General features: G+C 39.8%; 1 protein-coding gene across 2 annotated transcripts in view; it reads right to left on the minus strand.

The window, feature by feature from the left end:
• Positions 1 to 12,174, minus strand: part of TNIP3 (TNFAIP3 interacting protein 3) — a 75,215-nt gene that overhangs the window by 8,293 nt on the left and 54,748 nt on the right. For both annotated transcript variants that reach the window (XM_033133393.1, XM_033133394.1), the window contains 5 exons: positions 9,910 to 10,029; positions 6,996 to 7,121; positions 5,811 to 5,861; positions 4,889 to 4,987; positions 2,043 to 2,103 (listed from right to left, as the gene is read on the minus strand). In XM_033133393.1, the coding sequence (XP_032989284.1) occupies positions 2,043 to 2,103; positions 4,889 to 4,987; positions 5,811 to 5,861; positions 6,996 to 7,121; positions 9,910 to 10,029 (457 nt within the window). The remainder of the gene's footprint in view (positions 1 to 2,042; positions 2,104 to 4,888; positions 4,988 to 5,810; positions 5,862 to 6,995; positions 7,122 to 9,909; positions 10,030 to 12,174) is intronic.

Consider the following 12,174-nt stretch of genomic DNA (forward strand, 5'->3'; position numbering starts at 1 on the left):
TGTATGTGCTATGCATTCATAGGAAGAAGAGATTATTGGGGGTTAGGCACTTGTCACATAAGTATCCAAGTTAAAGCCCCCATTCTCATTTTTATGTCTATTGTTTTAGAAAATGTTAGCATAGTAAGAGGGGTAGGTTTCCAAGGGCCTTCAAAGCACAGGTTTTGGAGTCCTATGTACTTGGAATTTAATCCCAGACCCAATTCTTACTAACTGTGGTTTCGGCATGCTACTTCAGTTCTCTAAGCCTCAGTTTCCTCATTTGTAAAATGGTACAATAATAAAACCTACTTTATAGCATTGTTATAAAGATTAAAACAATATTTTAAAAATACTTAGTACATAATGGAGGTTATTTTTTTATTTTAATTTTACATCTGTAGACACTCGCACAGCATGTCTATATATCACAAAGCTCATTATATTTCTTCCAAAATATACAAAAATCAGTAGGTCTGATACACTAACTATACAATTCTATTTTTGCATATTTTATTTAGTTTCTGATGGTCATCTCAATTCATTTCTATTTTGTAGAATTACTAGCTTCTGGAACATAGGTCCAGGAAGAACCCAAGGGTGATATATAGACAGCCTATGGTATTACTGAATTCTTTTCTGAGTAATTGTATTTTCTACTGATTAAACTCCAATTCTAGGAGAAAATACCTTTAATATTAATTCCAGACCAAGATAAAAAGGAAAATTATAATTGGGTGGCAACTCAGCTATCATACAACAATGGATTTCAAAAACACAGACTTGATGCAACAATCATTTTGGTTAATAGTATGCCTTTCTAATAAAAGTTCTCTGTTACAGCTGGAACCTAACCACTTCATTAAAGCTAGTGTCTATATTTGTAGTAGAAAGAAAAGAAAAAAGAAAATCCCGCATTTTTCTGATAAATACCTAGACACTTTATTATAGTGTTCTCATTTTTTATCTTTCTTCTCTATAATACTACTGCAAGCTATGACCTTTTCCACTCTTGTGTACAGCTGTCCAGGTTGTGTACTGCACAAGTTTAAGAGGCCCTATTACACAGACTACCATGAAAAGCCCTTGGACTTGTGAGGTTCACAACCTGACAAACTGCATGTAGTATCCCTGGCTCCCTACTTCTACTCCATAATGGACTCCTCGTACTGAAAAACTAGAGTTCTGTGATCTCAGATCCGAACTAAGTAAGATCAGATTTCAAATACAGCCTGAAGTTGGAATATGGCTCCTCTTCAGCTTTCCTAGATAGATTCAAATCTCTGGAAACTAACAACTGAGAGTCACGGGTCGTGTGTCGTATGAGCTTTTAAACACGTACCAGACATTGCGGACTTGATTATATGTGAGGAGAAGAGAAGTGGTATTATGGTTATAGCCCAGTAGATACATCCCACTCCTGGGTGGTCTCATGAGACCATAGAAACAAGCAGTAGAAAGGATAGCAGATTCTGGAAGGAAGGAGGAGAATGGTAAAGCAGAAAGAAAAAAAAAGATAAAAGAGTACTGTTGGTTGTGAGCACTTTATAGGTGACTTTTTAGTTTTTCCAGCATGCGTGGAGGTGGGTGTTGTAGGCAACCCTGGCCTAAACTTGGAGTCTGACATTTAGTCATTAGGGAACAAGTTCTGAGCCTTCGGTTTCCTCTGTCTGTCTGCCAGTGACATTTAAAACATCTGTCCAGCAAACTCAACCTGGAAGAGTGGTGTGCATCTGGCCTTTATGGCAGAAACACAGAGCCTTGTTGTTGTACTACGGCTCTGCTTCAAGTTTTCGTTTCCAACCCCAGATGGAATACTGATGCTGAGACTGGAAAAGGAGCTGGAGCCAGAGCTGAGACCCATGCACTTCTGCATTCCAGCATTTTCTTTTTCTTAAGGACTTCAATGTAACCCCAGGTGCGTCAAATTAGAGTTGTGTATGCAACACAACTCTGTAGCAGGCCGTCCCCGAATACGAATGAATGTATGCTGAGTAAACATCCCCAAAAGATCCCATGAAAATGTAAACATGAAAGAATGCACAATACAGCTGTGGTCTTACCATTCGCCTTGTGCTGCACATCTGGCGGAAACTGGTCAGGAGCATACCACTGATAGTCTGGCTGTGTGGAACAATAAAGCCTGATTATAGCAAGATGAGCTTCAAACAAAATAGAGTGGCACGGCCAAAGCAGAATTATACTATGTTGCTTTCATCACGCAGGCAACACAGAGCCCTTTCCGGGCCAAGCTGCTGGTCAGTCTGCGTGGCCCTGTGACCACCTCCCCACCCGTCTCCTAAATCCACTCTGCTCGGCCAGAATTTCTACCACTTTGGGGTTGTGGCATATTTTCTTTTTTCGAAACAGATGTGTTTTGTATATCTGCAGAAGTATAAACATGTTTGTAAAACTTACTATAGTCCATAAATAAAACAAAGCCATTTACTATCAACAGACTCTGTTTAAAACCCTCACACCGGAGGCAACGGGAAGACCAGGGGAAAAAAATGACCAGTTTAATGGTTTCTGTTCGTTTGAGGAAGAACTCTAAGCCTCGGAGTGGGGACATGGCTTACAGAGCTGGTAGGGCAGGGCTGTTCTTTCCCTGTGTGTTGTTTCTGCAGAACCCAACCTCTGACGTGCTGAGATAGGTTAGACTAGAGAGGCCAGGAGACGAGTGGGTAGACTTGGGTTTTTCTCTTGGGATTTTCTCCTAGGTTTCCATCAGCTAAGAACTTCAGGCAACATGTCAAACAAATTCCATTGAACAAATCAAAGCTATAGACCTGAATTTCAAGATATAGTTCCAAGGCCAGGATTTTTGTACTTAACCACTTGGAACAGAGCAATCTCAGCTTTACCTGCCCACGAGGTTGCTCTGTCTTCTTGTTCCAAAAGCTTACCTCTGCCTCCTACTTCTCCCCAAGTCACAGAGAATACAGACCTTCCATTCTCTTATTCAACTACCTCCTGAAAATAACTGGGAAAATTTCTCTAACTATGAGCCCATAGGAAGCATTTCCATGGCTGCCAAACCAGTGAAGGTAGCCTAAAAGTTCAATTATCTCACAAGATACTAAAAAGTGGTGCATTTAGTACAGCCTGACCCCACTTTAAACCCTGCCCCCCGCAAGACACCTAGGCTCTTGGCTCCTTTTGGGGCACTAAAGAGCTGCAACAGGAAATGAGATCATCTCTGTTTTTTTATCTCCTCATTTATTTTTAGATGTCTCAAATAACATGTAGGGTAAGTGACGTGAGCTTCAGTGTTATATTCCAGGAGAGTTGCCAAAACAAGGTGAATATACTGTAATTTTACAAACACTATTGCATGTGCTTTAATTCAGACTTAGAAGTAAGCATGAAACACTCTTTGAAATTAATTCTGGGACTTTGACTTTGTAAATTCTGCTGTTATATTGAGATTTTGTTTAATTGGATCCTGCTTGAAAATGTAGGACATTATACATGGCTTGGAATCTTTTTTCAAGTATAAACCTGTATTTGTTGATAATTTTACATAATCTGGACTGCCCTACCTCTTGTAATTATTAGGGAAAGTTTGGTGAGCTTTCATAGTAGGTGAATTTCTACCTTTTTTACATTTGAAGAAAATAGTCATTTATACTTCTAGATAAAATTGAATGACTCATTGATTTTATAGTTGCTATAACAAGAATATTTCTCCAATTCTTCCATGTGTAGGAACTAACTTCTAAGTAAATTTCTATCTCTTTATATTTCCCACTATATTAATTTACTTCTACACTCTGTAAAAAAACAAGTTTTAAGGAATATCAATCCGCATTTGGTGATTCTCAGAAATGTTTCTGTAAAGACTGGACAGTAAGCAAACAGGTAAAGGGGAAAAAAAAAGAAATGGGAGAAGGAGAGCCTACAGAAACAGCAATCGGCAAAAACAAAAAGCCAAATTCTCAGCCGTGTGCTGTGTCACACACCAGGGTCCAATAAGAGCTGCTCATTAAATTCTGACATCCTTACAGCACCCGAAGAGTCATTGTCTCCTCCCTTGGGAAAAAGCCTTCAAACTATAAAAGTATGGGAAGTTTCAGGTGACCAAGAGAATCACGTTCTCTGTGAATGCTTTTAGGAAAATCCAGTTCAAATCTCAGACTCTTTGCATAATTAGAAACACAGTTAATAAAAATGGAGGAGGGGAGTTTTCTAAGAAAATCCAAAACACAGGAAAATGCGTAATTTTTTGTATTTGTATAGGGATTCTGTCTATGTAGGCAGAATTGGAGGTAGAGACAAGCATCCAGACTGGGTGGGGAGGGGGCGGAATATTGCTACTGAAAAGGAAAAGAGGGGCGCTGGGGGTCTTCCTTATTCAGGTTCACTGTCCAAACCAATTCCACTCATAAATAATTGCTCCATGTTCATTTCATTTTGCCTGGGTAGACGCAGCCACAGAGAGCAACTAAAGTGGGTCACTTTTTCTTCGATCCTTTAAGAATATCCTTTCAATTGGAAAATGTCAAAAACTATTTTGCACAGACGTAGCGATATCCATAGTAGTTCAATATAAGTTTACGACTGAAAGAGGAATCACCCAGACTGTTTTTGCTATATTCACTTTGCTTTGCTTTACACATAAAACTGTCCTTTTGGTAGAGCCAGGTGTGTCATTAAAAATGACCCATATAAAATGCATGTTCAAGGAATTATAGCTCAATTGGATACCTTTCAGTTAACTTGCTCATGTCTATGTGTCCTGTGAATCAGTATGTATGTGGACCACTGTCACTGCAAATAGGGGCTGAGATAAAACAGAGGCTTTTTCTGTAGACAATATTATGTACCGAAATTCCGCAGACAGACCTGATCTGACCTAAACAGAATACTAAGCAAGCACTTCTTCGGGGAAGCGAGAGTTCTTACTTACCAGGTGCTTCTGTAGGTCCTGCTCAGCCCGAGGGCCAGTGGGTCCGCATGGAGCCCGCAGCTGGGGACCCGAGCCGCAGTTACAGGTTGGACGACCCATCTGAGGAGAGCAAGGCTCGTTCACTGGGAGTGGGTGCAAATGGGGAGTCACAGATCCTTGCTTTAGACAGCCGCAGGTTTTTTTTAAATCTCAAGGGTTAGCTTAAAAATCTGGCAGAATCCAAACTCAGAAGAGTGAACTCTCGACTGATACAGACGAGCTCACAGGCCAAATTCTACTTAAGGCGACGCTGCAATGATTTTTCCATTTTGAAGAAATTAGACTTGAAAGGTATGTAGAGTTAACTTTATGTTTCTGAGTTATCTTCACAGAGAGGGTCCTCGCTTAAGAAGAACCAGCTATTTGAGCCATAAAATAAGTTTTCTTACATTGCAGCCAGAGACCCTTACGGCACAGCTAAAGTCCAGAGAGGAAATGATAGTCATTTCTTAAGCTTAGGGAACCGACGGGGTAGAATGCATCAGTGCCCAAGAAGATACACTCACTGGTGTAGTTTTCCACTGTAAATTGTGTAAGCAATGATGAGAAATACCAAGGAAATGTATGTCCCAGGTGTTTGTGGGTCTATGAAGAAATCTCAGTGTGAACTGCTGCTGTACTAATGCACGTTCTGCAGAGCATGTGTTTTTCACGTGTGTGAGGCTGAGAGTCCTTGGTGGCTGGTAAGCTCCATCTATCCACTGACGGTTAGTCGATAATGAAAAGCATGGCTGTGCTAGGCCATCTGTAGCAGAGCAGCACATGCCTTTAATGGGGACCCTGAGGAACTCCTGTACTGAGAGTAAATGTGTGAGTGAAACTTCAAGTTGCTGTTTCAACCCTGACAAGAGGGCTTGGTGAATTTAGGGAAGGATCAACGTACCTGTTTCAATTGCTGTTCTAGTTTTTCCTTCTCCATTTGGCAAGTTTTTATCTAAGGACAAAACAAAGGCGTTCGTTTATCAAAAAAAAGTTCCACAGTTAGTTCTAAAGCTGCTCTTGACCCAGAAGCCCAGAGGTGAAGCATTGATACGAGTGACACCAAGGAAAACAGTGAAGTTTAGGATTTTCCAGACATACATTGGTTCTATCTTGAATTTCCCAAATGAACTTTGGAGAGTTGGAGAGTTTTAAACTGCTATTCCAGTTTGCTTGGGGCCATTACAATTCTTAGTTTTAGGTTAATATACTTAGCTGTACAGATATAATATAGACATGGACGTAGATGTGGATATAGAAACAGTTTCCATGGCTTATTCATTGTAACTGGAATTGGTCAGCCGTACATTCAAAGGCTTTCACAATGTCACATTCCACAAATGTCACAGCATGTGCCACAGCAATTTCCCATTTATTGAAAGGCACTCCATGATTTTATAAATCAAAAATTTTGTAGTTTCTTTTCTTAAGCCAAAATGCTGTGAGCTACATTTTCTTCATTAACATCAATATGTACCCATCATGGCAATTTCCTGAGTCTACTTTTAACATAGTCTATTGCACTTGATTTTAGTGTGCTTACATTTAATATATTCGATTCCAGTAAGCTAGCTAACATTATCTGCCTTCCTTGGGAGTATGCCACTTACGTTTAATCTGGGAATGCACAGAATAAAGTTCTTCGTTTTGTTAGATATATAAATGACATTTAAAACTATATATGTTTTGGGAAGATAAGAACATTGCAACATAGCCCTTCAAAGAAAATGACAAGAATTTAGAAACCACTTCACTGTACTGGAGAGTTTTGGACTTGAATTGGAGTATTAGGTAGTTCAACTCCTATTCTACCAAGATAAATATTATGAGAAAAAGATCAAAAGAATTAGACTTCATAAAAGACTTTGGAATCCAATTTCTTAGGTGACTCCTTAATATACTTAAGTTAAAAGAAATCTCCAGTCATTTTCAACTCCTTACAAGATTGTTTAAGAGTGATTTCATCCCAGGTGCTAACCTCTCAAAAAAAAATCCAAAGTCAATTAACAGAAGCCAGAAAGACTTTTTTCTTAAATGAGAAAATAAAATACACCTGTGGTGTCCAAGGTTATTTTGTTTTGACTTATACCTTAGACTTCAGTTTGTTCAACTGGGATTGAGAAGTTTGGTTAATTTGCTGTAGCTCCTCTTTCTCTTGATTAAGTCTCTCTCGGTCTGACCGTTCCCTTTGGAAGTCTTCTTCATATATTTGCACCTAGAAAATAATAACGTGCTGTTACTGTTAGCTTCCTTTTATCTGAAGCCATTTAAATGATGCAGGTGTTATGTGGGCTCTTCCGTCGGAGGCGTTTCTATCCTCTGTTCATAGTTCTTCATGGTGGGGCTCCATCCTAATACATAGGACTACAGTTGTACCTTTTGTTTTGTGTAGAATGACAGTTCTCCACTTATTCCTCCATGAGCATGTATTAGGAATTCAGAAGTAAAGTAACAATATAGATATTTATAAAAAAAATTCCCCTCACCCATTATTCTGCTTCGTGTTCCATTATTGTGATGACCCTGCCCCCTCCGGCCCCCCAGTGTTAAAACATGTCACTATTTTGGAGCACGTCATCCATCCCCAACAAAAGGCTTTGATGTACAAGACTGCTTGGAGTTCTAAAAGTTACTGACAATAGCTGTGAAGTGAAGCCACTCCATACTGACATGCCGGCGTTTTCAAACATAAATTATTATAAGCTGAACACAACATAGAAATGAAAGGCTCACATACGTGGAAAAGCAAAGCATAATCATTAAAAGGTTTTCACAGGTGTTTTCCCAGGAATATGGAGGGCGTATATCATAAAAAAGAAATAGTGATGTTTAGTGGAACACCTCCCCACAGATAGTCCAAATATTTAAGAAAAGTAATCACAGCAGAAAGAAAAACATTTAATTATTGTTGTTTTTAATTAGTGTGGTGTTGACTAACGTCTTGGAGACTAGTCTGTGGAACCATGAAAATAACTGAAGCAAAGGAATTCTTCCGAGCCCATGATTTAAATTAGAACTTTCATTGGAATCCAGTGGCTGGATTTTTGTCTGTTGACACTAATGTACATGACACCTTCATCAAAAACAGTGCAACACATTTTAACTAGAGGTTTATCAATTTTAAGTCAACAATAATACAACAAAACGTAACGGGCAAGACAGGAAGAAATTAAACATTTCGCATAGATCTAGATGCAGATATACATATTTAATTTTTAAGGCTTTGTTCACCAAAGTTGTAAGGAAGCTACACCCAGCCAAACAGACATTTTGGTTTTATTTTGTGTTTTTTGGTTGAGAGCTGAGGTTCAATTCCAGACAGTTAAACTAATGCTCTGTGAACAATTATCAGAGACATTTGAAATGGGAGAAGTGCGTCTGATGAGAGCGGGACACTATCAAACACAGCACTGACAGTGAGGTTGTCACTTCGTCAGCTGACTATGATTGTAGCTCAGCTTCTTTGTGAGTTTAAATCCTTCAGTGTTTCACGTGGCCCTTGGTGATGTAATGATTGTGAGTGCCCAGTTAGAAGAGTGCGTAGTTAAAATGTGTATGCAGGCAGTTTGCCAAAGAGCCACACAGTAACTAAGAACACGGATTCTGGTTTGTTGTTGGGAATTATGACAAAACGAATACCTGTCACTGTGTGTATCAGGTGTGAGCTACACCACCCCTGTAAAGGCCGTGTGTAATGGTTACTCTCTCGTGTGTGGTGTACATTATCTGGGAGCATCACAGATGATTCACCTGTCTGAGCACAAGTAACACTTTCTCCAGAGGAATCCTGGCTCATGCCAGTGGTGCTTCAGGGGCTGAGGATTTGACAGAACTTCTGCACTGAACTCTACCCTCACTTTCTGCATGGGGTTATTTTTAAGCTATGTATTTGATCCTGGATGTAATGAGGCAGATTATTCAAATGAGGATCATAGAGAAGAAAATCCAACTTTGCCCTGAAGCGCTGTGGATATTTTATGTTTCTAGATAGGCTACTTCCTGTGAAGTAATAACAATAAGTAAAAACAACACGTTTTGCTCAGTGTTTCCATGTTTTGCACCAAGAAGTCTTGTAATTGGCACTTTCTCAGAGCAAAACAGCCAATAAATCATGCCCAGAGATATCAGAAAAATAACACTTTCCAGGCCTTTGTTCTATTGCATCCTCTCCCCCAAGGCTAATGTATTACTGACACTGTGTGTGTGCTTCGGGGTTGGACACGCTATACGTATCCTGTATTTGTCCGTATCACCATGACCCGTTGCAGCCCGTCACCTACATTGTTGGTTTAACCTCTGACAGGAAAGGGGTGGCCCCTTAGCCGGGCCAGCTGTAGCAGGCTGACTAAACGTAGACTCGGGTTGTGTAGGCAGTGCTAGGTCCCCACAGCCCTATGCTGCTGCTACGCACAGAAACTGAGAGGTCATCCTGTCCTCTTGCTGTTTACTTGGCAACAGGTCGTGAGGTTGGATGAGGGGGATGGAAGAGACGGTTGTGCATAGTAACTTGTTAGCTGGTGCCATTCATAGGTGGGGTAGGTGAGCAGAGCTGGCTCTTCAGTGCTTATGATCAGTGCAGAGTATTTCTTTAAAACTGCCCTTGTTGTTCAAAGGTTGGAGAACCAGAAGCTACAGAATAACAGCCGCTCTGTTACCGTTTTCTGAGAAGGTCCAGAGATTGAGTTAATAACATTTGCAAAATATATCATGTCTACCGGAAACTCCCTAGACCCAGGGCTAATAGAATGTCACCGAAAGGGTCATTAGTGTGCCCTTCTTTTACCGGTGTGATCTTGGGCAAGCCATTGGCCCCATACGAAACTCAGTTACCTCTTTCATCAAGTGTGAGTTGGACTAGCTGATCTATATTCTTTCATTGTGCTTTAAAATGAAATGATTCCAATCAAAGGAAATGCAAAACCCTTTGATGTGTGTTGAAAAGCAAGACTTTCAACAATTTGAGTATCCAACAGCATGTGATCACACCCCCTTCAACTTCTCACCTGCTGTTTGAGAACTTCCATTTCTGTTCTCATCTCCTCGTGGCTGCACTCCTTTTCGGACTTCCCCAAACAGTTCTCAGGAAATGAAGAACACTCGATTTTCAAGGCATCCTGAAGAACCTATGTTATAAGATAAGGACACTGTTGATCTAAGAGTTACATCATATGAATTTCTCCATAATTATCACAATCATCTGAAATGCACCGACAAGGTAGAATTTCCTTTTTAATGCTACTTTCATGACTGAACGACTTTCTTCTTTCTGATGTTCTAGCGTGTATTATTTTTTTTCCAGAATCTGTCTTTTCTCTACGATGATGCTTATGTTATTCAACTTTCATTGTTATTCAGGAAGGCTTTGATGTGGGGCCCCCCTCCACCTAACCAACCATGACAGGAAGATATATCTATACCTTTTCTCTAGATTCTCTGCTTCCGTCAAATATATACTCTATCAGTAAAGCTCAAATTTTAGGGAGCATCAGAATCACGTGGAGAGGTAGGAAATAAGCCTATCTCTGAGCACTGCCACCAAGAGCCTGGACCAGTAGATCCGGGGGTAGCGTCTGAGAATCCGCATTCCTTAAGAGCTTCCGCTGCTGGTCCCTGATGACATTTTGAGTAATATTCTGCTATATATCCATACACGCAATGGGAAAGAGGGAAACCCACAGAAATGTGAACCCACGCAGACTCACTATCATTAGATCTTTTGTACTACTCTCCTGCCCTGTCCTTCTCAGCATACCATGCCCTGGCCTAAACAAAATCATGCGATTCTCCAATATGACACTCATTAGCTCACACAGAGTGGAGAAGAGTACTCTGCTTTCCTGACGTTCAGTACAACTTGGTGTTTTCACCATAGGGTGAGGAGGTGAAGGAAATAAGAGACACTTAGATTTGCCAACAAGATTGTCATCCTTACTCATTAGCCCATGATACTGTTATGTAAACTGTATTTTGTCAGATCCTAAAAATGACATCACCTCTATCCTGAAGATCTTTGGTTCATGATGAGTTCAATATAATGGCTGCCACAAATGGTGACAGAACAAAGTTCATCCTGGGGTGGTCTCTGAGTCCCCATACAACATGAGTACTTGCTTATTTTCATCTGAATCCTTTATACAAATACAAAGGTTCACTTTCAGAAGTCCAGAAGAATTCACTTCCTCTTTATTTCTTTAGTAGCTTCAATGATGTCCTTTTGACGATACAATTAGTAACTTAACTTCCCTGCATTATACTGTACAATGTGGTCGTAAAGATAGGAAAAGAAAATCAAATTTACAGTCTTGAATATGTGTAGACAGACTAGGAATTTCCTAATGGAATGTCTTAGAGTCTACAAATACTGTCTAGCCTGATGTAAATACCCTTGTTCCGGAAGTTGTAAGAGAAACAGAATTCTTTTCTTCCTCTAGGAAGAATTTAAAGAAACAACAAAAGTTGTTTACTAATTTATGTTTTTGTCAAAATTTGTTGCTAAGGAATATGTCTAGGAAGTATCATAATGCTTATAATTTTTAAAAAATGTGTTAGTAGTAGTAGAGAATCTAGGATGGAGTGAACCAAATGAGACAAGACAATCACATATGCTAGTTCCATATCCTACACCTATGAATAGACTATTTTTGTGGGTCTTGTTATATTTGAATTTCCTGGTCTACCTTTCGTGGTATCCAGGCTTCTAGAAATTTTGCAAATGAGTCACAACTGAAAGGTGAATCTAATAGACATTTATTCTATCTTGGGGTTTTCCAACTTCCTTGAACAAACACCTGTAAGCTATTCTAGAATAGTTATTTACTATCAGCACAGATATAGTACACAGGTCCTCCCATTTGACAGTGCTCAGACTTCAGACAAATCAAGTTTGCCCATGGGTGGCACTGGCTGACTAGCCGCAGGTAATTTCTCTCACTTTGGTTAAACATCTGGCTTCTCTTCAAGAACTTGACAAAAACAATGCCCTTGGGTATTTCCTTCAAAGCAAATAAGTTGAATTGAGGACACACAGTTGTGTAAACTTCTGAAAACCATATGTTAATTACTAAGCTGACACGCTACAAATTTCTGCTGAGTGAGTGGGTCAGCAGGCGTGGGTTTGTGCAAGTAGAGTAGGCCCCAGATTCCATGTTGCGATGGATGGTGTGCACAATCCGCTCCCCAAATCAACGTTTTGAATAACTTCTATTGATTCCGGTGGTAAAAAAATAAAAATCTACTGTGTGAATTAGTAAACTAGAATAATAGTTTCT

Source organism: Rhinolophus ferrumequinum, chromosome 18 (genome assembly GCF_004115265.2).
Source record: "Rhinolophus ferrumequinum isolate MPI-CBG mRhiFer1 chromosome 18, mRhiFer1_v1.p, whole genome shotgun sequence".
Taxonomy (NCBI): Eukaryota; Metazoa; Chordata; class Mammalia; order Chiroptera; family Rhinolophidae; genus Rhinolophus; species Rhinolophus ferrumequinum.